The following is a 27,615-nucleotide window of genomic DNA, read 5'->3' on the forward strand; positions in this document are numbered from 1 at the left end:
TTAATGTGCCACTTCAACAAAGTACAATTAAACTGCTGATCAGACTCAAATGTAATTCACCAAAACAGTTTGGAGTTTTCCTTTCTTACTTATCATTCTTGCCTAATGTTGCTTTATTCTGTATTAACTCTGCATTCGTTTCAGACCCAGCCCCTCCCATTGACCCGCCCGTACCTCCACCTGCTCACACTCCCTCACCGGCTCCTCATTCGCTAATCAGCTCCCCAGTATATATTCAACTTATATTTTATTGAATTGAAATGTTACAGTGACTCACTCACCAGATATATTATCACAAAGGTTTATAGCGCAATATGCACAACATAACTATCAAACACGACATACAATAGAAGGAAGGTTTCTATTACCCAAATCTAAATCAAATATGGGACAGAAAACAGTCCAGAGCCGTGATCAGCTGGAACTCTTTACCGGTTCACATCATTCAGGAAAATTCTCAAGTACATTTCAAAAGGTTGCTAAAAAATTATTTAAGTATTACAAAGTAAATTTGAACTGTGCCTGTGGCTATGTATGCATATATTATTATGTACACTTATTTGTATTTACTTTTCTTTGGCCTTAGGATGGCGATAATTGGATGACCATTTTAGTTTCACTTCATTTCACTGTAAATAGCATGAAATGATGAGCTGTTTTAATTTTGTTGTATGTTTATGTATGTTTTGAGTGTGTGAGGACCCCAGGAAGAATAGCCAATGCTCATGCTAGTGCTAATGGGGATCCTAATAAAGACATAAAGACATATATACCAGACCACTTCCACCAGTTCTGCTTTGGTGCCGTGAGTCTTCGCTTGCACCCGACTCTACCTGCGTTTTCGACCTTTCACAGTTTCCCCCAGACTACGATTGAGCTCGGCGTTTACCTCGGTTGCCCCTGCCTGAACCTGCCTTTGTTGAGTCGAGGTTTTGTGTTTTTGTGTTCTTGATTTCCGACACATTGACGTATAAATAAGCTACACTACCATTGTTTTTGTAAAGATGGAGCAGAGCTTTCACCCTCTGTGGTACAGGACTGCAAACCACCTCGCACATACACACACACACACACACACACACACACACACACACACACACACACACACACACACACACACACACACACACACACACACACACACACACACACACCACACACACACACACACACACACACACACACACACACACACACACACACACACACACACACACACACACACACACACACACACACACACACACACACACACACACACACACACACACACACACACACACACACACACACAGTGTTGAGAACAGATGCTCCAGCACACACAGAGACCAGATGATAACTAAAAGTGTTGAGGACTAAAAAAAGAACAGACTATGTGTACCAGCTGTAGTTTGTTTACCTAGGCACGGTATGCATATGTTGGTAACATAATTTACTCAGGCCCGATGATAGTCGTAATCATAACCCATTGGGGATGTATCAAAGAGATGTGTGCGGTGAACGAATGCCTCATCCAGTGTCTTTGTTCCAGAGAAATCCAGAGGGTTTAATCAGTTAATGAGCTGCTCTTCCTCCCTGTGTAGGCAGACAGGTGGGGCCTCGCTGTACGACCCCCCCGCTGCAGGGCCCTGTGCAGCCCTCTCTGTTAGGCATCAACGCGTGAATATAATTAGACAGAAGCCGAGAGACTGCACTCTGCATCCAGAGGAACTAACCAGGACTAGTTGAGCAGAAATGGCTACAAAATGACACGGAAAGGGGAGAAAGAGATGAACTGCGGAAAGATTGCAGGCATTTTATTAAACATTCCAGTTTGTAAAAGAAACTAGGCGGCCACTGGCTTCAGTTCACTTTATGTGAAATCAGCTCTAAAACTCAAATATTGTTTGTCAAAATGTTTTTACTGAGACTTGGAATAAGTGAATAAATAAAAAGAAATGTACTAACATCATTCTTCCAAAAGCAAAATAGGGAAAAACAAATAAAAAATCCATAACAATAGTTGCAATAGCAGCATTTTCTATTGCTGCCAAGAGATTTTCTGGCCTTACAATGATATGGCTAAAACCAAATATGTTTTGCTTCCCACTCATGAGGTTAAATTGTTAACATAGGTTCAGGAGCATGGCCACGCCTAAAACTAACACTAACACTATTTATATCCGGCAAAACTTCCGGCCACTGCTTGTCTCCATCCTTTCAACCCAACATCCCTCATCCCTACATCCCTCATCCCTACATCCCTCATCCCAACATCCTTACATCCCTACATCCCTCATCCCAACATCCCTCATCCCTACATCCCTCATCCCTACATCCCTCATCCCAACATCCTTACATCCCTCATCCCAACATCCCTCATCCCTACATCCCTCATCCCTACATCCCTCATCCCAACATCCTTACATCCCTACATCCCTCATCCCAACATCCCTCATCCCTACATCCCGCATCCCTACATCCCTCATCCCAACATCCTTACATCCCTACATCCCTCATCCCAACATCCTTACATCCCTACATCCCTCATCCCTACATCCCAACATCCCTAATCCCTACATCCCTCATCCCTCATCCCTCATCCCTACATCCCTCATCCCTACATCCCTCATCCCTACATCCCAACATCCCTACATTCCTCATCCCAACATCCCTACATCCCTACATCCCTCATCCCTACATCCCTCATCCCAACATCCTTACATCCCTACATCCCTCATCCCTACATCCCAACATCCCTACATCCCTCATCCCAACATCCCTCATCCCTACATCCCAACATCCCTACATCCCTCATCCCTACATCCCAACATCCCTACATCCCTACATCCCTCATCCCTACATCCCAACATCCCTACATCCCTCATCCCTACATCCCAACATCCCTACATCCCTCATCCCTACATCCCTCATCCCTACATCCCTTCATCCCTCCATCCCGCATCACTACATCCCTCCATCCCTTATCCCTCCATCCCTCATCCCTCCATCCCTCATCACTACATCCCTCATCCCTTCATCCCTCATCCCTTCATCCCTCCATCCCTCATCCCTCCATCCCTCATCACTACATCCCTCATCCCTACATCCCTCATCACTACATCCCTACATCCCTCATCCCAACATCCTTACATCCCTTCATCCCTACATCCCTCATCCCTCATCCCTCATCCCTACATCCCTACATCCCTACATCCCAACATCCCTCCATCCCAACATCCCTACTCCCTCCATCCCTCATCCCTACATCCCTCCATACATCCCTACATCTCTCCATCCCTTCATCCCTCCATCCCTTCATCCCAACATCCTCTGCCCGTCACCATTTATATTTAAACGGTGCACGTTTATATACTGCGTATACTAACACCTTAATTCCAGGTATCGTCTGGGGGGCCCGTAATCAGCCCACGCAGATCATGCCGGAGACGGAACCCCCACTCTGAGTCTCCCACTGTACGGACCACAGCTCGTCCCCCCAGATCATCTCTTCACCCCCCTCATATCATTCACATGTTACTTCAATAAACTTACAAACATCACATTGTTGTGGCGTGGTTCCTGCTAGTGAAAACTATATTAATGCCAATGCCTTCTAAACTAGGTGACGTGTTTCTTTAACCAATATTTTTTATTTCACATCCAATCCTGATCTTGATTTCTCCATATTTGAGAAATCAAGATCAGGATTGGATGTGAAATTAAAAATATTGGTTAAAGAAACACGTCACCTCAACACAAAGTTGCTTTTGTCACTTGCAACAGATCCCAACGCTCACCTGGCTCTGATTTTATCGACAACTAGTACCTCACTCAGCTGATTTTACACGTAACGCAGTTTGTGGTTCCTTTGCTGAAACAAGTATTGACTGAAGTCCTTTCAAGAACACAGTATTGTTCAGACAGAGAGGGATGAAAGGTCAACATTTCTTCAGTGATGTATGGAACGAGAAAGGGAGACAGGAAGAAATGAATAAAACATAATGTATTTTGAGGAAAGAGAGACTCTCTCTCTCTACTGTATGTTAATGTCCATGAGATACACGGTCTGCAGCGCTCTGTCAGGATCACAAGATTACTGATGAAACATGTATGACAGGCAACATAACCTCTCTCTCGTGCACACGCATCATGATGAAAGACGCAAGTGTTTAAGTATTTATTTAAATACATATTTAAAGCACAAAGACTTCATCAATCAAACAATACCAAAGCCTCACCGGCGGGACACACAGTTATATGATGAGATGTATACTTTGCATTACGAGGCATGGTGATGTCAGTGGGACTTCAGAGCAGTCTATTGATATAAATACTCACCGTAATGCCGTGACATTTAGCATCAATACAAAGGATTCTCACCAGTTGATGAATTGTCTCCTTATTTTGTTGACCTTTGACCTAATGCCATATTCAGTTAGGAAACGTCCTAACCAACATTTTAAATGAGCACATTGCCGTCGCATTGACATTAAATATTGTTCACTTGCACAGAAGAAGTCTAACTGAACACATCCATGATGGTTTCTATTGGATGCACTTTCCACTGGGCCTTCTCCATCATCTCCCCTGCTGAAAAGTCTACTTTGAATTCCAGATATCTCTATTAACTTATAGTTTTAATTAGCCTCCAGTAAATAATCAAGGTTTCAAGATTACAACTTGATTTCGCTGCCGATGTCTCTAAAATACAGATATACCCACGTCTTATCTGCAGGGCCACCCTTTTGTAGATATACATATTTAATAATAAGGTATTTACGATGTCAAACCCATTCAAGGAAGTGCACTCTGCACTAGTAAAAGGTTAACATCTGTTGGATCTAGTAATATTTTCGGATACAAAACTAACTAAAGCCAGGCACAGTCGGGTTTGGCACAACAGAAGGAGGAAGTTACTTTAAAAAAATGCGGAATTGAAAAATGTTTTGCTTCAGAATTCAAAGCTTGGAACAATGTCCAGCTCTACTGTAAGTCAGGACAGACGGCTCTAATACAAGCAGCAGTCCACTCACTGAGACAGAAACTGGAGGAGCAGACAGGTGTGTGTGTGTGTGTGTGTGTGTGTGTGTGTGTGTGTGTGTGTGTGTGTGTGTGTGTGTGTGTGTGTGTGTGTTCACAGAGTTGGAAGCTGAAGGACATTTAGTCAGGTGTGAATGAAGCTGTGGAGACACAAAGATGATCTTTTTGGGATATTATTTAACACCTGCCCAGAGACAGTGTGTGTGTGTGTGTGTGTGTGTGTGTGTGTGTGTGTGTGTGTGTGTGTGTGTGTGTGTGTGTGTGTGTGTGTGTGTGTGTGTGTGTGTCTTCTTCGCGGTTGCGCTCACATGTTTCTCGCCCTCACATATTCTTACAGTCTCATTTTAGAGTGTCTCTCACAGGCTGAGGGCTATGCGCAGTGCGACGAATATCAACACACTGATAATAAGCAAATGTGTCCAAACATTACCCAGATTACTCCCTATTGTTCAACACTTCAAAAATAACTAAACCTCCCCTGGAAGTAATTAAAACGGAAAAGCACAGGGCTTGGGGACAAAACTTGAAGTCAAGTCTTCCACAATGGCCCATAATATTGGCTTCAGATACAGTATATTGCTAATATGTTGTACAGAACAAGGACTGTGGATTCTTTCAGATGTCTTCAAGCCCAGAAAATAAATCGTCGCAGCCACCATGTCATCTCATTCATGCTTATTTGACGACGACATCAAACAACAGGGACTTGTTAAGGTTTGGTGTGTGTTTGTTGTTGTGTGTGTGATAGACAAATTATGCAAGTGCTAACATTGACAGTGATTGAGCGGCAGTCCACGATACAAAGAAGCTGACCTCTCCATCATCCGGCTTGACGCACTCAGGTGACTGACAAGTTTGATCACTAAACCCAGTATTTTCTGCCAAAATAAAAGCAGGAAGCTGTGTCCAGAGCAGAAATGGTTCCAGTGTTTAAAATGGCCAATCGGTACTGCAGTATGTATCTAATGATTGATTGATTGGAGCAGAGGAATAAACATCGTTGTGCTTCAGTGGGGATTCAAACTGGTTGTCGCTCGACTTTTGACCCCCTGACCTTCTTCCTCTAGGGCCACCAGCAGGAATAATATCCGATTCATACGAAGAGCTTAAAAAAGCTATAAGTGTAAACCTGTCCGCAGAAACAAGCCGATATCTGAATAACTCATATTGATTCAACGTACTATGGAAAGATATACACCAAGATAGAGGACTTCCTCTCATACAAGTATGCAAACAAAATATGGGATACAAATATGGTTGGGATGCTCTGTTTTTTTGTCTCGCTCTCACACACACTCACACACACACTCACACACAGTGGAGGGATTAGTTCTGGAGTGTGCCTCAGAGCAGCAGTTTGAAGCATTCACACAGAGGATTTGCAGCATCTCCTTCAACTGGAACAAAGAATGAATGGCTGCACTTTGCTTCACAGTGCAACCTTAAACACAGAGAAATGCCTCGACTTGGATTCCTGTGCTCGAACATACACACGGGTACGTTTAATACCGTTTTAAACTGATTCGCTTTTGACAGCAACTCTGGAGATCCGGACCGTCTTTTTAAAAGATGTTTTTCAGGCTAGAAACAAACCCTGAAATAATAAGAACAGTTTCCTCATGACTTGGCCATTGTGTGAAGTTGAGTCTACTGTCATCTGTCAGCGTGGATGTGTGTTCTGTTGGTACTCACTACTTATAGGTCTCCGAGCGCACATATTCAAAGACGTGGGAAACGCCCAGCTGGAACTGGTCTGCGATGGGAGTCACCCAGGGATTATTCTCTGCTTTGAACACCTGTTTAGGACCGGTCAGATCCAGATTACCTGCAGGCAGAAAGACACACAAGCATGGTTTACAAATACTAATCATTCGATGTCATCAATCTAGTTTTGTGGTGTGTGTGTGTGTGTGTGTGTGTGTGTGTGTGTGTGTGTGTGTGTGTGTGTGTGTGTGTGTGTGTGTGTGTGTGTGTGTGTGTGTGTGTGTGTGTGTGTGTTGTGTGTGTGAGGTCAGTACCAAGCTCAGGGGGCAGGACAGTCAGTCTGTTGCCCTGGATGTGGAGCTCTTTGAGTTGAGCCAGGTCCCCGATCTCCTTCGGCAACGAGGTCAGATCATTATCCCTCATACTCAACTGGACAGGAGGAAACAAGACACACGTATTAAACACACAATATCTGAAACCTCCACACATGATTTTAAAGCACACACGATTCATCCTTAAAGTGACAGATACCAAACAGTTCATCTCTAAACTCCACTTCATAATTTCAACTGAATATGTCAAAGCTAAAAACGGTGTGTATGCTCGGTCTGAAGTCCCCGTGAGGTTTGTATTTTTCTTTTAAAAATGCAAGTTTACTCGTGGAAAAAGGCCTGTATTTATGTGGCCCCTTGAAACTTCTATATACATTTGAATCCTAACAGAACTACAACAATAAAGGGATTGTGTTGTAAAGAGAGACTTCCTGTGTGACATATTTAAAGATGTCTGAACAGAATACAACTTCATCGTGTCTGTCACATTAACTTACTATTTGCAGCTTGCCCAGCTTCCCGATGTCGGCGGGCAAGGCCTCGAAATCGTTGTCACTCAGATAGAGGGCACGGAGAGTAGCTGCAAAACGAGCATCTCTGTTAGTGAGTGTGTGTGTGTGGGTGTGTGTGTGTGTGTGTGTGTGTGTGTGTGTGTGTGTGTGTGTGTGTGTGTGTGTGTGTGTGTGTGTGTGTGTGTGTGTGTGTGTGTGTGTGTGTGTGTGTGTGTGTGTGTGTGTGTGTGTGTGTGTGTGTGTGTGTGTGTGTGGAGTCATAACCAGACTGGATTCTGATCGATACCGCCAGTCAAGCCTGATGAATAATAGTGCCTCACAAACTGGACAGAATCAATCCACGCAGACCTTCTGCACGTCTCACAAGACAGCCGACGCACAAGACAGCTTTGTCAGTGTGCGGAGGAAAAAAAGAAAAAGGGTCGGTCTCTCTCTATGTGGGGGAAAAGGATTGTGCAAAGAGGGAGTGACAATGTTGTCTCATAAGTGTCTCGAGGATACGCCTTTATTTTGAAATTCCGATGGCGTGTACGTGTCACCATTTCCGCTGAAGCGCAGCTCAATCGTACAGAGCCAAATCAGTTTTGTGGGAATATGATTTCATTTTAGATCTGTTTAAGATATATAGGTATTGTACTGTGTTGAAAACTGTGATTAACACCTCTAGTAGTTCCCTTAACATGACTGACTGTATGGTACATTTTGAAACAGCCTCTTTTGCACAAATACAATAAAGTTACAAAACCAATAAATATATTGCCAAAGAATATGTATGTCCTGGGTGTACCTCAGTATCCAGAGAGTGATCTTTATGAACTAGGATATATATATAAACTCATAATACTCATCCGACATGTTGTCCACCTAATTGGATGTTGTGCGGTTTGATGGAATGGCAAGACGCTTGTGATCATCCTAGTGAAGGGATGGATTATTAACCCCATGTTGTCAGTTGCACAAACTTGTATTTCCTGACATGTTTTATATTACAGCTCCATTTCAAAATGTGGATTTGAGGTGTAGGGGAAGTGCTGCGGTGTCCACACTTCCTGACCTGGAGTCTGTGAGTGGAACCCTTCTGGATCACTGTGGACATGTGGACAACGAGAGCTGCGGTGAGGGTGAATAATGAGCACCGACAGTGAGGAGGCATAAGAACAACAACAGTTGGAGTGCTCTCGGGGTTAGGTTTGGGATTCTCAAGAAGGCCCAGTCACAGCATCTGGGACAACGTGCTGGGTTAGTTTGAAAAGCAATCATCAGTGATAAATCTAGGCCGTGATTTTGCAAAAAGTTACCTTGTTCAATTGTTTAAATCATACAATAAGCAAGTCCACCACAATAAATATTAGGATTAAGAACTTGACATGTCTTGTATTATTAGTTAGAGTTTAAGGAATACACTTTTTGTTTTGCTTTCAGAAGATTGAGACCACTGTAATAGCAACCTCTCTACAGCTCATTAAATAACACATTTAAACTTGTTTGTTTCATACAAAAATGTTGTATGTGTGTGCGTGTGCGTGTGCGTGTGTGTGTGTGTGTGTGTGTGTGTGTGTGTGTGTGTGTGTGTGTGTGTGTGTGTGTGTGTGTGTGTGTATGAGTGTGTACTCACTGAGGTAGAAGAAGTTTCCGGGCAGAGAGCTCTGGTTCAGGTTGTTGTAGGTGAGGTCCAACACTTCCAGAGCTGGCAGTGAACCGAATCCTCTGGGCAGGCCGCTCAGACGGTTCATACTGTGAAAACACACACACACACACACACACACACACACACACACACACACACACACACACACACACACACACACACACACACACACACACACACACACACACACACACACACACACACACACACACACAAAATATACATTAATATACATACAAAATGTTTTCAGACCCAGCTGAGCTTTTCCTCACAAAATGTCTGAATTTAACAAATAGTCAAATTATCAGCAGTCAGACGTTGCCCTGTGTGTGTGTGTGTGTGTGTGTGTGTGTGTGTGTGTGTGTGTGTGTGTGTGTGTGTGTGTGTGTGTGTGTGTGTGTGTGTGTGTGTGTGTGTGTGTGTGTGTGTGTGTGTGTGTGTGTGTCAGCTTATCCTCATATCCTGTAGGTGTCTGAATGGTGTGGACTGGAGTACCGTATTTAGCCTTTTCGAACACGTTGATAGTTCGATGGATCACTGATGCAATGCACTCTCTCTGATCACTGTTACTGCTCTTCTGTCACATGAGGCGGCCATTTCATAACTTCAAATCAAAAATGTTGCTACCAAATGTTGTCTGTATATCCCAAGCATAGCAGTAGTTGTAAGACATTGCTGGTGTTGGGCTTAGTTTATTGGGCTTTTTGACAATAGAAAACAAGGTAAGTGGTCTGCTACTTTACAGCCTGGTGCTTTTTTATTGGACAAAACACTTTAAAAGCATTTGAACACAAACTCTGGAATCCACAAAAGCACAGTGATAGACCGTTATGTAAGAGGCATTGATAGTTGAACAAAATACATAGGTTGCAACAATAAAAGGTGAAAAACTAGCATATCCAAGACATCAAAGTCAAGGATTACAAAATACTGACATTTAAATATTAGTTTATGTTTGATTTGATTGAAACATGTATTTTTGTGGCTTTGTGTTGTTGTTTTTACACATACCGTACTTTTCGGACTATAAACCGCGACTTTTTCGAGTAGCATGAAGCTGCAGCGTCGGAGACAGCAGTCACAGGACCGCACTTGTAGAACCGCACACACAGGTCCCGCGTCACGGCGGCACGTGACGGAGCACGTTCACATGAATGTGAACGTCAACGCAGAGAATGTGAGTAATGTGAAGTGCTTTTACAGTTGTATTTGTTTAACATTAATAACAATTCCGGTGTCTTGAAATGAAGTGTGATTAGCTAACATTAACTATGATAGTGTTAAGGCAATACAAACACACATCTGTTTGCTTATGATAGCTTCTAACCGTATTAAAGTCTCTAAAAACAACTATTCGTTAGCTATAGCTTTCGGCAAAAGCATTACCAAAAGCATTAGCTTCGTTAGCATATTTGATCATTTGTTTAATGAAACTAGCGTGATTTTGGCAAGCCCAACTAGGTGTCATAGTTGAGTAATTGAATCACTAATTACAGTAAGTGTGTGAGTAATGTGAATCATGTTTTTTTATTTTAAAGTTAACAACTATTCTGTTGTATTGAACAGCCATACGAGCAACAAGTGCTAAATGTAATCTGTTAGCCTATGATGACTCGCTGCAAAACCAACTGTTAACCATTTTGTTTATTTGTTTAATGAAACTGTATGTTATAGTTATGTTATTTGACAGAGGCTTTTATCCAAAGTGACTCACAAGAAACATAAAATAACCATAATTAACATTAGAATTTCAATACAAATAGTTACATAGTCAAGTTACATTACCTATTACATTTTTAACAGGGTAATTACTCATCTGTAACCTACTACATTTAAAAAAAGTAAACTTCCCAACCCTAATGATTAATTATAGTCAGCTAATTAATTAAACTTCAACGGATGACAAAAGCATGTCAATATGTCCACTACATTAAATCAGCAGTAGCCTAAGTTCTGTCTTCAGTGTACAATTTGAATTCATTGTAAATAATCTTTACTGTGCTGACTGCCTGTTTACCGTTTATCAGACAGTGTCATCATTTTGACATGTTTTGTAATATTGCATCAGGTGTTTTAGTCAGTTATTGTAGGGGTCGACCGATTATCGGCCAGGCCGATTATCGGGGCCGATATTCATCATTTGACCGATTATCGGTATCGGCCTTTTTTTTATAAAATTGCCGATAACACTTTGGCTCTGATGCGGCCGTTTCTCTGTCTGCAGTCACCACTCTCTGTACACGAGCAATGTCCCGCCCACAGCGCTATCTGATAGGCTATTACTGAAGTGTCAATCAACACTGAAGATTTTCCGGGCAGGAGCCAGCCATAGAGGCGGGACCTTCTCAGATTACAGGCAGGTGCGAAGAACGCAGACACAGACAGAGGCAAGCAGCAGCGCTGAGCGGCAGAGCCATACATGTGTTTCGAAGGTAAATCAGTTGAAAGCCGAAGTTCAATAAACATCCCAATCCCCTATGCTGAAGTTGCAAAAACAGCACGATCTATTGATCTAATTCTATCAGCTTCCCAGTTACACAGGGACGGGGGAAGTCAGTCAGCGTGCAGCGTCTTGCAGCGGAACTGTGGTGCGGAGGGGGGGCTGCGAGTGAAGCCTCGCAGTTTTTCAGGTTGATATGTGAAGCTCATTAGCTAGCCAACATGTATTTAGCAAATGTTTAGCAAAATATTAGAAGTGAGGCTACTAGTCTAACGTTAGGTCTACTGCAATAGCCTCACTTTTAATAGTTTGCAAAACATTAGCTAGCATAGTGTCTTGCAGTTGCTAGCAGTTTATTGGGATTTTATGCTAGACAGACAGGCATTGGTTTGATATAATAAATTAAGCATTATTGTTAGTTAAGCATGTCAGCCTGCTGCCCCACTTCTTGTCTCTCTAACTCATTGCAGATGGCTGCACTAAAGAAAAGGGCACAGAGAGGAAACCAGTTGTAAGATGTTTTAAAAGTTCATTAAACATAATATAGGCTATGCTTAAATGCATTTCAAAGAAGTTGTGTTGGAGTTTGTGTTATTCTACATTTTGACACCAAGATTTTCTGATTTTACTGCAAATGTATATCAGTTCCAAATATCGGTTATCGGTCTCCTTGATTACTAATAATCGGTATCGGTATCGGCCTTGAAAAAGCCATATCGGTCGATCCCTAGATGCCTTTCCCTATGCAATACTTTAGATGACGTCTTGTTCTTATTGTTTCAAAGGCATGGCCAAAGGTTTGCCTTCTGGACTCTGGAGGCCAGAAGCTTGCTGGAGGGAACCCTTCAGCCAGTGTTCAGAGTGCCACGACAGGTTATCTCCCTCGAGAGGGAACAGCAGACCCCGCCTCACCCCCAGTGAAGAAACAGCAGACCCCGCAATAAAAATAAATAAAACTGTATTCTGAACTGAAATGCCTCTCGTCAAACTGCTTGTTTATCTTTTGCAGGCTGGTGCATGAACACACTAACAGTTGTTTTTCAGTAATCCAGCACCTCTTCGAAGACACCTTTGATTTATTAATAATAATAATGAAACGAGAATTATGATACTGTAGAAGGAACAGTGTTTAACAGTGTTGTTTTCTTTTGAATAATAATGAAACGAGAATTATAAACATACCCAAAACTAAATTAACAGTGTTGTTTAATATACATATAAAAGACATAAAAGACTATATTTTTGAAATTCTCAACTAAATTAACAGAATATATATATAAACATTCATGTGAACGTGCGTTGACCGTCACGTGCCGCCGTTACGCGGGACCCCGTCACGTGCTCCGTCACGTGACGCGGGACCTGTGTGTGCGGTTCTGTAACTGCGGTTCTGTAACTGCCGTCTCCGACGCTGCAGCTTCATACTATTGACTTTCCCCCCCATTTTTTGTGTACAGCTAACGGCCACTAGGGAACCTCCTAAATCTATGGATTTTACAGGTAAAATTAACCACCTTTAACTCTATGGGCTCTATGACCGGTCCGCGCCCGCCACCTTTAAGCGGCGGGCTCCAGCAGGAAAAGCTGGAGGCCGGAAAAGAGTGAGACAGGTCGCGCGCCAAAGTAAAAGTGGAACCGAGAGACAGAACGAGAGCAAGACAGACGGACAATTTAGCTGCTGCGGCTTATATGCAGGTGCGCTTTATAGTCCGAAAAGTACGGTACTTGGATTCAAAAGGAACGCCATTGTTAAAATGCCACTTCCGTTTCCAGCTAGTAGCCTATTAGCTCACGGTGCTATAGTGGAGTTGACCTCAACCCTGACACTCTTGTTATACCAAACTCAGGCATCTTCTGAAATGTGCGACCATACTCATAATTCTTGACCTCGTCTTCCCAAACTTGTCCTACAGCTTCTTGCTGTTTGTTTGTTGCTCGCCCTTGTGGACTCAGCCTCACCACATCCAAATAAATAAGGAAGCAAGGACGGACAGATTAGCAGCCGGGGGGGATTTGATGATGTAAGAGACAGCGGCTGAGTGTATGCACACACATCTGTGTGTATGTGTGACAGGTCACAGGGACGAATGTTCAATTTCAATTCTATGATGTGTGTTTGACAAATGAGATTAAGCATTTACAAGGTTCACACACACATATGCATGTCCCTCTGATAAACACACACACAGGCAGCAGCAAAATAAACAGCGGATGAAAAGTGAACGCGCAGCCTGAATAACAGTAGGGGGCTTACACTATCCAGATGATGTTTGTCTGTGGATCAATACACACCAAGGCTTCCTCCTAATCCTCCTGTCACTGACACGGTGTAAGCCTGCACTCACATCAAACACACACATGCAGCATCTCCAGCCAACAGGTGAACCTCCCTCACCTACTTGCTACACAAACACACTTCCATCTTTTTGGGAATGAGAGATTTTATTTTCAAATGACAACTCTCAGCGTCAGGACATGCTCAGCCCAGGTTTGAGGTCTGAAAAAGTGAAATTAAGTATCAAACGGAGGTCTGATTACACCTGCAGTTACACCACCCTTTTGTGTGTGTGTGTGTGTGTGTGTGTGTGTGTGTGTGTGTGTGTGTGTGTGTGTGTGTGTGTGTGTGTGTGTGTGTGTGGAACATACCCGAGGTTGAGGTGTTTGAGCTTTTGCAGACTGCTGATCTGAGTCGGCAGCTCTTCAATCTGGTTGTTGAACATGTTCAGGACCTCCAGGTTCCTCAGCTCAGAGATGTTGGCGGGCACCGCTGGAGGACACACACAGGGGAGAGAACAGAAAAGTATATCAGACACACACATACACAAGTGTAGGCAACCCGTCATTACCAGTGTCATTCAACACCATGCCATGCAATATGGTTAACAAAGACTAAACTGCCATTTTAAATATAAAAACGTGTCAACTTTCACCTTTTCTTCCCCTATCTTTCTTAAACGTGCACCCACACACAAACACACACACCCACCCACACACACACACACACACACACACACACACACACACACACACACACACACACACACACACACACACACACACACACACACACACACACACACACGGACAGACAGACAGACAGACAGACAGACAGACACACACACAGACACACAGACACACAGACAGACAGACACACACACAGACAGACAGACACACACACAGACAGACACACACAGCTGCATACTTTTGATTTGACTGAATTGACTGAAATGTCTGATGACTGTAATCTGATCAATCTGATATAATCCCTGATAATCTGATTACTAAAACGGGACATTTGACACAGGACTACGACTCAATAAATAGAAAATGCTATCCAAATAAAGAGAGAATTGTATTGAATGAAAGCAATGATTATCATTTCACCTAAATATTATTACTTTTGGTCTAAAACCATGAATTCATGATTAAAACGGGACACAACATCACCATCTCAAAAGTAGGAACTGGATGGAAATGTCAAATAGCTGCCACAATTAACACACACACACCTTTTCAAGGTGTTCATATCGGTGACTGTGTTAGCTCTCACCACCAGCCCTAACTGCTGACAGCAGGCTCTCATCATTAGCCGCGGGACAAACCTCCGTCATTAAGTCTATTAGCGGCTGTGGTGACATTTCAACAGCACACATATTGCAGTTCCTCTCCTCACTTCCATCTTTATTCCCCCGTGGTGCGAGGCGGCCACAGAGGCGGACACAGATCAATGGGCTGATAACAAAGAGCAGGACGCTTATTGGATTATCACACTGATCAATGGATGCAGCGCTGAGGAGGAGGAGGAGGAGGAGGAGGAGGAGGAGGAGGAGGAGGAGGAGGAGGAGGAGGAGGAGGAGGAGGAGGAGGAGGAGGAGGAGGGTAAACCGGCCGGGCCCTGACCTGAATGCTGCCGGGAGAATGAGTGCCGGAGAGGTGAGGGCTGGGCATACTGATACTATATCAGTGTGTGTGTGTGTGTGTGTGTGTGTGTGTGTGTGTGTGTGTGTGTGTGTGTGTGTGTGTGTGTGTGTGTGTGTGTGTGTGTGTGTGTGTGTGTGTGTGTGTGTGTGTGTGTGTGTGTGTGTGTGTGTGTGCAAATCAGACTACAGATGTGTTTTAACCTGCTATTTATGAAGATGTAAACTAGCTTCCTTAAAAAAATGACATTTGGTAAACACTGGCATTGTTCCAAGAGACTCCAGTGTTTAGATCAGCTGCTGTCTGCACACACACACACACACACACACACACACACACACACACACACACACACACACACACACACACACACACACACACACACACACACACACACACACACACACACACACACACACACACACACACACACACACACACACACACACACACACACACACATTACTTCAGGGGACATTACATTGACTTACATGCGTTTCCTAGAGACTTAACCTAACCCTAACCAACACATGCCTAACCATAACCAAGTCTTCACCCTAAAATTAATGATTCCCCTCATGGGGACCTCCATTTTAAGATGGACTTTTATTAATCCCCCGTGGGGAAATGGTTTCTCTGCATTTGACCCATCCTAGTGTTAGGAGCAGTGTGCTGCCATTTTGTACGGCGCCCGGGGAGCAGTGTGGGGAACGGGGCCTTGCTCAGGGACACCTCGGTAGCACTTGGTCTTGCTGGGACTTGAACTGGTGACTTTCCAGTTGCCAAGCTAAGTCTATGGACTTCGCCACCACCGCCCATGTTGTCCCCATGAGGGAGGCCAGTCCCCACACGTGACTATGTAAACAGATTTAGGTCCCCACAAGTATAGTAATGCTAGGCCACACACACACACACACACACACACACGACTTAAAAAGCAAAGCAAACTGTACCACTGTTAACTCCATGAATGCACATCACGACTCGTATTAAACTGGCCGTGGACCAACAGCCAATCGCGACATTGCAATATTCAAAGTGAAGGAAGCATGATATTTGTTAAGGGCTAACTATGTGTTGAAATCCAGCTTTAGTGGGGTACGCAGAGATATCCCAGCCTTCAGATTGTATTCTATGTTTGGTAAAAATCTTCTTAACAAATCAACCCATAATGATTTCATATATTTTTCAATCCTAATGAGAATGATAGAAATCCTTCCCTCTAATATCGTGAATAACACTGCAATAGCAATATCAGTCCAAAAGCATTGCAATTAGTCATTTGTTCAATATCTTGCAGCCCTGGTTTTTATTTATCTATAAATTAATTTGTTTCTTTCAATAGGAAACAGCACAAAACCTTTTTTCATTTAGAGACTTTACAACACTATTTCCAGACTACAATTGATGTACCCCTTAAGCAGAAGCCAAAGCTGAGACTAAAAAAAACTCCAATTGTCCAATTCTTGCCAAATGCCAAATGTGGTTTACATCCTTAAATGTGTTAGCTGTGTATCACAATATCTGGATAAAGGATAGCATCACAACTAGGGATGTCCCGATCACCTTTTTTTGCTCCCGATCCGATTCCGATCATTTGATTTTGACAATCTGCCGATACCGATTTTTCCCGATCCGATCTTTATGCAATGCATTAAGAGAAAAAAAAGGGAACAGATAACGGCTGGTCATCCAACGCGATGAATTCAGCTATCTTGGCTGTTATTGTGTTGGCCTTTTCACTGTTGTGTCAGTGCTGTTACCTGAGTGGCCGCTGTGTACTCGTCGTGTTGGTGTTTGTTTCTCAGGTAGCGTATTAGATTGGTCGTGTTGAACGTAGCTCTGTTCTTTCCACCACGCGGAACCTCCGCCTTGCAAACATTGCATCTGGCTGTTACACTGCCTTCGCTTTCAATTTTATAATACTTCCAAACTGCTGACATTTTCTCTGTCCCGACTCCCGAGTCAGCAGCTGAACGTAGCCTCTCGTTAGCTTACTGCTACTATTAGACACTGCGCCCACTCTGTTGCCAGATTTCAGAGAAATAAGCAGGTCTGAAAACAAGCCCAAAGAAAGCAACACATACATGATGTTGTGTAATTTTAAACCAAAACTAAGTCCTCAGGATGACTTTAAGACGTGAACATGGTCATCTTTGTTTTGTAACATTAAATAATAAAAAATTTATAAAAAATAAAAAAAGATCCCGATCCCCGATTTTTTTCTCCCGATTCCGATCTTTTGAAAATCACGTGATCGGCTCCGATCCCCGATCATGTGATCGGATCGGGACATCTCTAATCACAATATCGTCCATTGAAAGGTGATCAATCATTGTATCGCCCTTCTCTCTCTCCTGTTGGTCACAGTACAGCCATAGCTGGAGAATCAGTGAGGACTCTGTCTGGTTCTAAAGGTCCCTCTTCTTCACCGAGGATGTCTGAAATCAATTTCATTTAGCCGGCATCTCCCTCTGCGGCCCACTGACCAGAGTTCCATCAATGCAACACCCCAACCTCCTCTCAGGTGGACACACAGTATTTCCAAGTCCTACGTACAATATATGATATTGATTTCCATATTGTCTCATCTGCCCTGCGTGTCGGTGTGACCTGGGGGAGCTGCTGCGTGTCGGTGTGACCTGGGGGAGCTGCTGCGTGTCGGTGTGACCTGGGGGAGCTGCTGCGTGTTGGTGTGACCTGGGGGGGCTGTGCGTGTCGGTGTGACCTGGGGGTGCTGCTGCGTGTCGGTGTGACCTGGGGGAGCTGCTGTGTGTCGGTGTGACCTGGGGGAGCTGCTGCGTGTCGGTGTGACCTGGGGGAGCTGCTGCGTGTTGGTGTGACCTGGGGGGGCTGTGCGTGTCGGTGTGACCTGGGGGAGCTGCTGCGTGTCGGTGTGACCTGGGGGAGCTGCTGTGTGTCGGTGTGACCTGGGGGAGCTGCTGTGTGTCGGTGTGACCTGGGGGAGCTGCTGCGTGTCGGTGTGACCTGGGGGAGCTGCTGCGTTATAAGCACGGCATCTATTGCACGTCTGTCCGTCCTGGGAGAGGGGTCCCTCCTCTGTTGCTCCCATGTTCCCTTTAAACTGTGGGTTTTTCTCCGGAAGTTTTTCCTTGTACGTTGTGAGGGTCTAAGGACAGAGGGTCTAAGGACAGAGGGTCTAAGGACAGAGGGTCTGAGGACAGAGGGTCTGAGGACAGAGGGTGTCGTATTGTCATACTGATATTCTGTACAAACTGTGAAGTCCACTGAGACAAATGTAACATTTGTGATATTGGGCTATATAAATAAACATTGATTGATTGATTGATTGATTGATAAGCTTGTTTCTGTGCTGGAGGATGAACCCCCCCCCCCGCAGCCATGCGTGAACAACATGACAGATGCTGTAGTGTTAGTCAGATGGGATGTGTTGTGGAAATGTAGGATTTGATCTCGGATCGAATCTTGTTGATTGTGGTGAAAATCAATTTTAGAGATATTGGTGGACTCCTTCAAGAGTGACTGAGCTGTGTAGTTCACTATTATGGTAGAAAAGTGAATAATACACTCCGATTTGATAAAAATACTGGAATTATCATGTAAGAAAAGAACAGAATTGCATACGTTTTTCATACAAAATATTAAGCAAGGCACCTTATGATGCATGATAATAATAATAATAATTTCAATTTCTATAGCGCCTTTCACGAAACCCAAGGACGCTTTACAAAACATAACCCTGGTACCTTCCAAATTGACGTGAATATGTACATACAACATAATTATTAATATATGTTAACGCTTTTAGTTTTAATTTATACTGCTCCTGACATTCTTATGATTTGAATGTATTATCCTTGTGTAAGCTCTTACCTCTCCTATCCTGTGTTTCACTCTCATGGCTGTTGCTGCTCTGAAACCTGAATTTCCCTATGGGGATTAACAAAGGTTTATCGTACCTCATCTCATCTCATCCTGTCTTATTCGAAGACTGATTGTGTGTTTCTTGAGAAAAAGGATGTCCTATCTGTGATGCAATAAAAATACATTTCACAAAAATATTTAGTAAAGTGATTTCAGACATTGCATATGTTGATGATTATGGGGATACAATCAGGAGAATTATGTCCCCCCCTGATAATGAAGTCGTGACATTTTAACATCGTCATCACCACTGTTTTGATACAGGACAGTCATGTTAGCACCATCAGCAGCCAGTCGAGCCCCCTCTCTCCCTGCTAAACTTTCTAAATATAACAATAACTCTCCACTACGTCCATACAGCAGCAACACCGCCTCCTTCCTGTTGGCTGCTGCAGCTGTATTTGTAAAATCACCAAACTACACTGGATAGGATCAAGGAGAGGAGCAGATGGATCAAATATTTCCCGCTGCCTCCTCACACTTCAGGCTGAGAGTTACCTAACAAGGCAGGAGTGATTGAGCATACCTCTACAGTGCCTGCAAGTCGGTAACTACGCCAATTATGTTATCCCCCATTTCTGTCTGATCGGGGCTATAAATAACCTCGCAGTGTGTTATCTCTTCATCTCAGATTAGAAAGCAGAAGGCGGATCACAAGGTGCATCTCAAATATATTTTATCAACGATAATCAAACAGAAATCATGCCCACCTTAACAGATTATTTACTGTATTCATTTGGTCTAACAATCCCCTTTATCTAGGGTTTTTCCTACATGTCTGTACCGATTGCATTACGTTCAGTCTACGGTGACCTCTGCTGGTGCAAAACATCCCTGCATCCTTTCACTCCAATGGACTAAAGAAGACCAATATACATTCTTCCTATCAGTCCTCCTATTATTTACAAAATAAGTTAACACACTTTATGAGCCTCACTGTTAAAGCAACCATTCCTTTAGCATTCTACCAGTAATTCATGATCGCCAGTGAAGCCTCAATTGTACTTTTCCTCATGAATCCCTCCTGTGAAACTGTTGTGATAGTAATATGAAATGTAATATTTAATCTTAATGAGCTAACAAAGTAGTCTGCACATTTCTGGCTACCGTTGCAAAACACAGCTTGAGAAAAGGCTGAGTAGTTCTGCTAAGTCTAATTCCTTATAAGTCCTTTTGACTCTTTTGCTGGCTTTTTGATTTGGATGGGGGGCAGTGTAGGATCTTACCTGTGAGCTTGTTGTGGCTCAGGACCAGCTGAGTGATGTTAGACAGAGTGACTGAAACCACAGGAAACATCAAGTCAACACAGCACAGCAGACAACTGATACACACTGATAAATACTACTTTGTAAGAACAGATGTGAATAATATACAAGCATAAAAGTGATTATTTTTCAGGAACCAGCAGACTTGTATGTCCACTAACTAAAGTAATAACATAATTCCCTGCATCATCCACAACAAATACAGTATATGTGTATAATGTTATGTCAGCTATTGTTAAAACGGGTCCGGGCATGGCTATTTATTACACACGGATTCATCATGAACACTATGTTACATGCAAAACATGAAAACAAAAATATTAAGGGTCGTTCACATCAGTAATAACTGCTGTATTTGATTGGTGGTATTCATTCATTGATCATTTATTTTACTAAATGTATTATATTCAATTAATGATTTAATAAGAAGTGAACTCAACCTGATCGGAAATGTAATAATTTAACCAAATCCTGCAATAAACTAACTGATATGGTAATTACTTACTCAATAATACATTCATTATAAGATCAAGTTATTACATTATTGGTTCAGTGCTAATATTAAACATTTTCAGGATTAAATTATTGGATGCTACAATAATAATAAAGTGGTATTTGGTTAACAGGCTAACGATTTTAATAAAGTTTTTTCAACACTGCAGACAAGGTGACGTCACCATCACTGAGCAATACGTTAAAACCACAGTTTTTACCTATTTTATCAAGTCTACGTTTCTCACAAGTATGTATATTATTCTTTATGTACAACAGGTTAGCATAAAGGCGGTTTTAACAGCAGCAGATTCGCTAAAGTGTTGTGGTGAAATGAAGAGCCTTACACAGTCCTGGGACGTCCAACATGTTGGAAATGCCTCTGTCGCACATCTCCACCTCCGGGATGTTCTTGTCCCGACTCTCCTCCACTATCTTCTTCAAAGACTTGGACATATTTTCTGAAAAGCATTGATATAAAAACAGTACAGCGTGTTACTGAGTTGTAAAAGTCGTCCTTCGTTAGCTACAGTGTAACGATAAAGAGACCCTAACTCACTCAGTCGGCTACAAGAGGAACTGAATGTGCTATGCTAACACAAAGAAAAACACTTATTTACTTACCGTTTGTAAAAGATGAATGGAATCAGAAATGTATACTAGCTTTTTTTAAATTCCTCATACAGTACGCTTGAAGCTGACACCCTTCCGGAAGTTTATTTGTGAGACACCATTCCTTAATAGGATACTTCCTGTTCCTGAAGCCGCGCCTCCGCGTCAAATTAAGAGCTCCTAAACCTCCAAAGCAGCAGCAGTCTGTTTCAGTCCTGAACCAAGATCCAGGAGAGAGACAGCGGCTGCAGGGTTGGGGGGTGTAATAATGTCAAAATAAGTAAACAACAAACAAAGGTTATTTTCCTACCGATTGTTACTTTACCTTGATGGACGCTGGATGAAAACACTGTGTTTGTGTTACAAAAGCAGAAAAAACGTGTATTTCAATCTCAGTTTTACCTTTTTCTTAATTGTTTAACAGTAATACTATTTGCTTGATATATAGAAGTCTACAATATTGCTTGTGTACCTTTATCCTGTGTATTATCACAATTGTGATCACTACAGCAACTATTTGATATGTGTCAATAATAAGGTAATGTGTTTATTTTATCATAAAATTACATTTTTATTCCTACGGTGGAGGAGATAATTGAGGAATAGACACGTTTGTAGTATGTAGCAGTCACACCTCTCTTTAACAGTTGTGGGTGCAGTTCAGTCTCCATACCACATGATGGCGGTAATGCGCTGTTCCGTTTTTGACAACGTTAATAAAATACCACAAAGAAGAAAAACTGTAAACAGAAATGTGCCATGGAGAGTCTGCGTGTGCTCGAGCTGTACAGTGGGATAGGAGGGATGCATTATGCTCTCAAAGGTTAGTTTGTCGTTGTTAAATACTGATTGTAGTTTGTTACTGATACTTTAAAAGTTATAAATCGTTCAGGATGGAGATTGGACATGTGTCTATCACGCTGCAGGGCTGAATGACTGAATACAAATGTTCCTGGGAGTCCTAAAGTGTCCAAATCCTAATATATCATATCCACATGGAGCCTTAAGAGGACTCTCTGTGGACAACTAGTCTTTATACAACCATACCCCAGCCTGGAGTCCCCATAAAGTTACACATAATCTATAATAATTTGTATGTGACGATTTGTATGCCATTTCAGCTTGAGCTGTCCTGTCCACAGTCTGATCATATATTATGGTGTTCCATTGACAAAGTGTTATAAACAACTAATGGTACAAAAATAAAAATTCTGGGAAAGGAGGAATGAGATTATTTTTACGCATTTTGGTTTGGGTTGAGCTAAAAAATAAAGCATAAAGTGAAACAGTAGCTGATTATTTTCCTGTAGTTCATTTTCAGTTTTTTCTTCCTCCAGAGAGTGGCATACATGCTGAGGTCGTGGCTGCCATCGACATCAACACCACAGCCAATGAGATCTACACACATAATTACCCTGACACTCCCCTCTGGAACAAGACCATTGAGGTGTGTGAGAGTGGAGCGTTTGGGTATAACTGCATGCATCCAAACAAAGCTACAGAATCAGAATACCTTTATTAGTCCCACGGAGGGGACATTTGCGTAGTTACAGCAGGAAAAAGAGCCACTGACAGCTTAATGTTACATAATGTTAAATATGTGACATGCATTAAAAAAGTTACATAATTTAAAAAAATACACATCCTGTAACAGTTCTAAGGATTTAGCAGCCAGGTATATAGTACACAGTTATTAACGGCATCTATATATATTGCACATATTACACATAGTTTGTTGGTATTTAGCAGCAAGGGGTGATATAGTCTGTGTTGTGGTGGGGGGGGGGGGTCAACTAGGGGCTGTGCTGGTTGTATAGTCTGATCGCTGCAGGAAGGAAAGACCTGCGGTATCTCTCCGTGAGACAGCGGGGGTGCAGCAGCGTATCGCTGAAGGATAGGATTCAAACCTCTATTCAGCTCGATAATGGAATATTGAAGATGAAGGGACAGAAATCCATCATTCCTTTGTAACGATAGAACCTTTGAAAACTCTAATTTTCTGTATTTTTTTTACCCTTTAGGGAATAACGCTAGAGGACTTCAATAAATTATCTTTTGACATGATTTTGATGAGCCCTCCTTGCCAGCCTTTCACCAGGTAGGTCTTATGCTTTGGGATTTCAGTCAGATAAATCTTTTTTGTTAAGATAACATGTTTTGTACCTAAACGTTATCATAGTAGCCTTCTTCTAAATCACTGTATTAAATGTCTTTAACCGATTTCAAAAGGTTTCCCTCTGAAAAAGTGATCCTTCTCTCTGTGCAGGATAGGACTTCAGGGTGACATTAATGACCCCAGAACCAAGAGCTTCCTCTACATCCTAGATCTTCTGCCAAGGTCTCTTTTTATTCATACAAAAGAACATATTTTCATATCGAAATCACAAAGTCTTGCCAAGTCCAAGAACACAGTTATTATTTGTAACTAGTTATAGCTTTGTGAACGTTTAACTGACACGTTTTCTCAACAATAATGTCCCTTACATATGACTGTTTCTCAGGCTGTGCAGGCTGCCCCGCTACATCCTGCTGGAGAATGTGAAAGGCTTTGAGACCTCCGCTGCCAGGTAGGAATGGAGGCAGCAAGTGTGCATTAAAAAGACCTGAAACGTCACTATGTGAGCATGCAGCCACATTCTGTTGTATACTTAAATTATTGTATTTATTATGTGATTTGGATTCATTCCAATGTCAATCTCATGTGATGATATTTACCTTTAGACTTCATCTGTCATGTTATACTTCCAATCTCCAGGGATCGTTTGGTGAAAACACTCACTGAATGTGGATACACTTTCCAGGAGGTCATGGTCTCACCCACAAGTGTAAGAAAAACACAGTAGGAAAAGGTCATTGAATACATCTTCACTTTAAGTTGTATTTATTATATTTATTTTCTATTTTTTAAATCCAGGTTGGGATCCCAAATTCAAGACTGCGTTATTTCCTGATTGCTAAGATTTCAACAGAAAACCTCAGCATCCAGAGTTCAAGGGTGAGACTAGCTGTTTCAAATAAAATACTAGTTAGCTTCCAATGTTTGGAGCTCGCATCCCTCTTCTGGTACAAAGCATAGTTGAAATATAACACATCTATAATTGTTGGATATTTTATTATGTTAGAACCCCAGAATAGTGTTTGTATCCTCATGCGTCTTTTGATAAAGCTTGTAATCCTAGATTTTAGATGCCTTCCCACATCCCGCTGAGCAGCCCAAAGTCCTGAGTCCCAGCGCAGACACCTGCCAGCCTGAGGAGGAAGTGCAGGAAGGTCATGTCCTGTACAAGCTAGAGACGAAGACAGATGCCCAGAGGAAGATGAGCCAGAACAACGATCTGTCTCTCAGGCTAATCCAAGACTTCCTGGAACCACAGATAGACATGGAGCCGTATCTCCTTCCTCCTAAAACCCTGCTGAGATATGCTCTGCTCTTAGACATAGTTCGGCCCACATGTAGGAGGTCTGTCTGCTTTACCAAAGGGTGGGTACTCTTCAAAATTACTCTATTAGTGCAATTTTGGCAATATGGGATAACATGGCAGAAAAAAACATTAATTTAAGTAGTTTATTTAATTGACGTGTTAATGTGTTGTATCTCTAGATATGGGCGGTATGTGGAAGGAACTGGCTCAGTTATGCAGGGCTGCGTGGAAACAGAGGTAGGTTTTAATTTCAGTACGGGGACATTTATGTTATTGTTCAAAGTTTGTTTTGCCACATTTTTTCTTGTAAGTGTGTTGAGGGCTTTTGTTTTGTGTGCTCTGCAGATGGAGAGTGTGTTTACAGGTCTGGACCAGTGCGCTGAAGATGAGAAACTCCAGCGGCTGTTGAAACTGAAACTTCGTTATTTTACTCCTAGAGAAGTTGCCAACCTCATGGGCTTCCCTCAAACCTTCAGTAAGTTAAAAAAATCTGACAGATTTATATTGATTCCTCTTTTTAACTTGTTCATAATGTGAAATTGTGTTTCTATGTGTATTTAATGGATTACTGCACATACCCAATTGTGTACATGTTGTCTAAATCTTTTTTTACTGAATGTTTCAGCCTTTCCGAAGAAGACCACTACCAAGCAGCGGTACAGAGTTCTAGGAAACAGCCTGAATGTCGTGGTGGTGGCCAGACTCCTGCAGGTGCTGCTCTCCTAGCGCTAGGCACACTCTGAAGGAGAAGACCATCCTGTCTTTGCAATTCTTCAAAATGTGTAGTCCAATTTTATTGGGAATGTTAAGTTTGATCAATTGGGCCAACTTGAAAGTGAACAGTTTCATGATTCTTACATTTCACTTCAGACAGTACATTTATCTTTTGGCTGGATATTCATATGTTTGTTTATATGCTTTTTTTAAATTAAATTAAAAGAAAAAACTAAATCTAACCTGTGAAGTACTTTGTATTTGTGTCTCTTTTATGTTTTTACCTCATAGTTTTAGGGTAGGAAGGTTTTTACTGTCACATCAAGGATTCAGTTGTTTCATATTGAGGATCATTTTTAAACTACATGATATACTTTATATGGGTTACATTTACATGTAGCATCAGCAACATGCTTTAACAATTAGGCTAATGTTAATTAATGTATATTTTGCCTGCAGTCACTTAGCACATAGATGTTTTTAATGATGCAGATGTGCTTTAGTTAAAAAGTTAACTAACTCATAGTTATTTTTCGATGTTAAATAATAGATGGACAGATAATGTTACGTCAATATGAGTGAGATTATACACATAAGTTATTAGTTTCAACGAACTAAGACATATACGTCTTTTGACCGTTTGACCTCACCATGTAAATGTTAGGCTAACATGAATGCTAACTTTTTAGCATGACGCTAATTTAAAGACAAATGTAGATCTATCAAATGTAAACATCGAACGAACGTGGAAGCAACGATGTTTCGCACCAGAAGGAAGTACCTGTGTCCTTCAAATGGTAAGTTAACTTTCTGTATTTCCTGTATAACCATATATATCTTATAAAGTATAAAAACAGGGGGGAAACGATATTTTGAAAATCAATAAAATATACAAAATTAAGGAGTTACCAAGTTTGTGTTCAGTAGCTAGCTAAATAGTTAAAGTTAGCTATTAGCAAAGAGGACACATTAGTTATAGCACAGGCAACTAAAGCTGAAGCTATCCATGAACGTTCCTGTACTTCATACTCTATCTATTCACCAGTTAGGCAAATATAGATAATTCGTATTTTTTTTAAATTGTGTGTTTTCTTCGCCCACTATGGTTTGCTGAAATAGTGTTGAAAAATAAAAAAGGTATTGGAGAATGCGGGCATCGATCCCGCTACTTCTCGCATGCTAAGCGAGCGCTCTACCATTTGAGCTAATTCCCCGTCCGGATGTATCGGTGTCAATGTGTGTATTTAAAACCACCACAGGACACATTTACAACTGAAGTTAACGTTTTAAAAAGGGTATCAAAATGATTTCGGACAGATCAGATGCAGCTTTTTAATACTTTAGCGAAATTGTACGAGTTTGTTTTTCTTCATGGCTCTACGTTAAATGTGCATTAGATGTTCAAATCGATATGTTTCTGGTGTTGTAGCAGCTCCCTTCGATAGCTCAGTTGGTAGAGCGGAGGACTGTAGTGGTTACATGGAAATCCTTAGGTCGCTGGTTCAAATCCGGCTCGAAGGAGTGGTATCTTTTCCCTTTTGTACATTTAGATTTACCGCATTATTTTAGCATAACAAGGACAGACTTGTAACTTGATTCTTTACATTGAAAAGTAAACTATCAAAATA

General features: G+C 42.0%; 2 protein-coding genes and 1 non-coding gene across 3 annotated transcripts in view; 2 read left to right on the forward strand and 1 right to left on the reverse strand.

Annotated features, from left to right (window-relative positions):
- Window positions 1-21,977, reverse strand: part of rsu1 (Ras suppressor protein 1) — a 31,198-nt gene extending 9,221 nt beyond the window's left edge. The window contains exons 1-8 of the mRNA XM_034108732.1: window positions 21,864-21,977; window positions 21,587-21,700; window positions 20,709-20,759; window positions 14,305-14,425; window positions 9,186-9,304; window positions 7,556-7,638; window positions 7,041-7,155; window positions 6,715-6,847 (exon numbers count right to left, since the gene is read on the reverse strand). Coding sequence (XP_033964623.1) covers window positions 6,715-6,847; window positions 7,041-7,155; window positions 7,556-7,638; window positions 9,186-9,304; window positions 14,305-14,425; window positions 20,709-20,759; window positions 21,587-21,695 — 731 coding nt within the window. The 5' untranslated portion in view covers window positions 21,696-21,700; window positions 21,864-21,977. The remainder of the gene's footprint in view (window positions 1-6,714; window positions 6,848-7,040; window positions 7,156-7,555; window positions 7,639-9,185; window positions 9,305-14,304; window positions 14,426-20,708; window positions 20,760-21,586; window positions 21,701-21,863) is intronic.
- A 614-nt stretch (window positions 21,978-22,591) lies between these two features.
- trdmt1 (tRNA aspartic acid methyltransferase 1) lies at window positions 22,592-26,229 on the forward strand. The gene is made up of 11 exons (XM_034108841.2): window positions 22,592-22,674; window positions 23,189-23,298; window positions 23,873-23,949; window positions 24,118-24,189; window positions 24,353-24,418; window positions 24,607-24,676; window positions 24,766-24,846; window positions 25,031-25,332; window positions 25,453-25,510; window positions 25,619-25,748; window positions 25,899-26,229. The coding sequence occupies exons 1-11, from the start codon at window positions 22,611-22,613 to the stop codon at window positions 25,997-25,999; spliced, it is 1,131 nt and encodes a 376-aa protein (XP_033964732.1). The 5' UTR covers window positions 22,592-22,610; the 3' UTR covers window positions 26,000-26,229.
- Window positions 26,230-27,422: 1,193 nt separating this feature from the next.
- trnay-gua (transfer RNA tyrosine (anticodon GUA)) lies at window positions 27,423-27,508 on the forward strand. Its single transcript is given in 2 exon segments — window positions 27,423-27,459; window positions 27,473-27,508. It is a non-coding gene; the product is annotated as a tRNA-Tyr (tRNA).
- The last annotated feature ends 107 nt before the right edge of the window (window positions 27,509-27,615 follow it).

The sequence above is a fragment of the Pseudochaenichthys georgianus genome, chromosome 20, assembly GCF_902827115.2.
Source record: "Pseudochaenichthys georgianus chromosome 20, fPseGeo1.2, whole genome shotgun sequence".
NCBI classification, from domain to species: domain Eukaryota; kingdom Metazoa; phylum Chordata; class Actinopteri; order Perciformes; family Channichthyidae; genus Pseudochaenichthys; species Pseudochaenichthys georgianus.

Coding starts and splice junctions, on each gene's coding strand:
- trdmt1 (XM_034108841.2), top strand. CDS start 22,611: ATGGAGAGTCTGCGTGTGCTCGAGCTGTACAGTGGGATAGGAGGGATG. Junction 23,299..23,872: donor TCTGGAACAAGACCATTGAG/GTGTGTGAGAGT, acceptor TTTACCCTTTAG/GGAATAACGCTAGAGGACTT. Junction 25,749..25,898: donor GGGCTTCCCTCAAACCTTCA/GTAAGTTAAAAA, acceptor TGAATGTTTCAG/CCTTTCCGAAGAAGACCACT.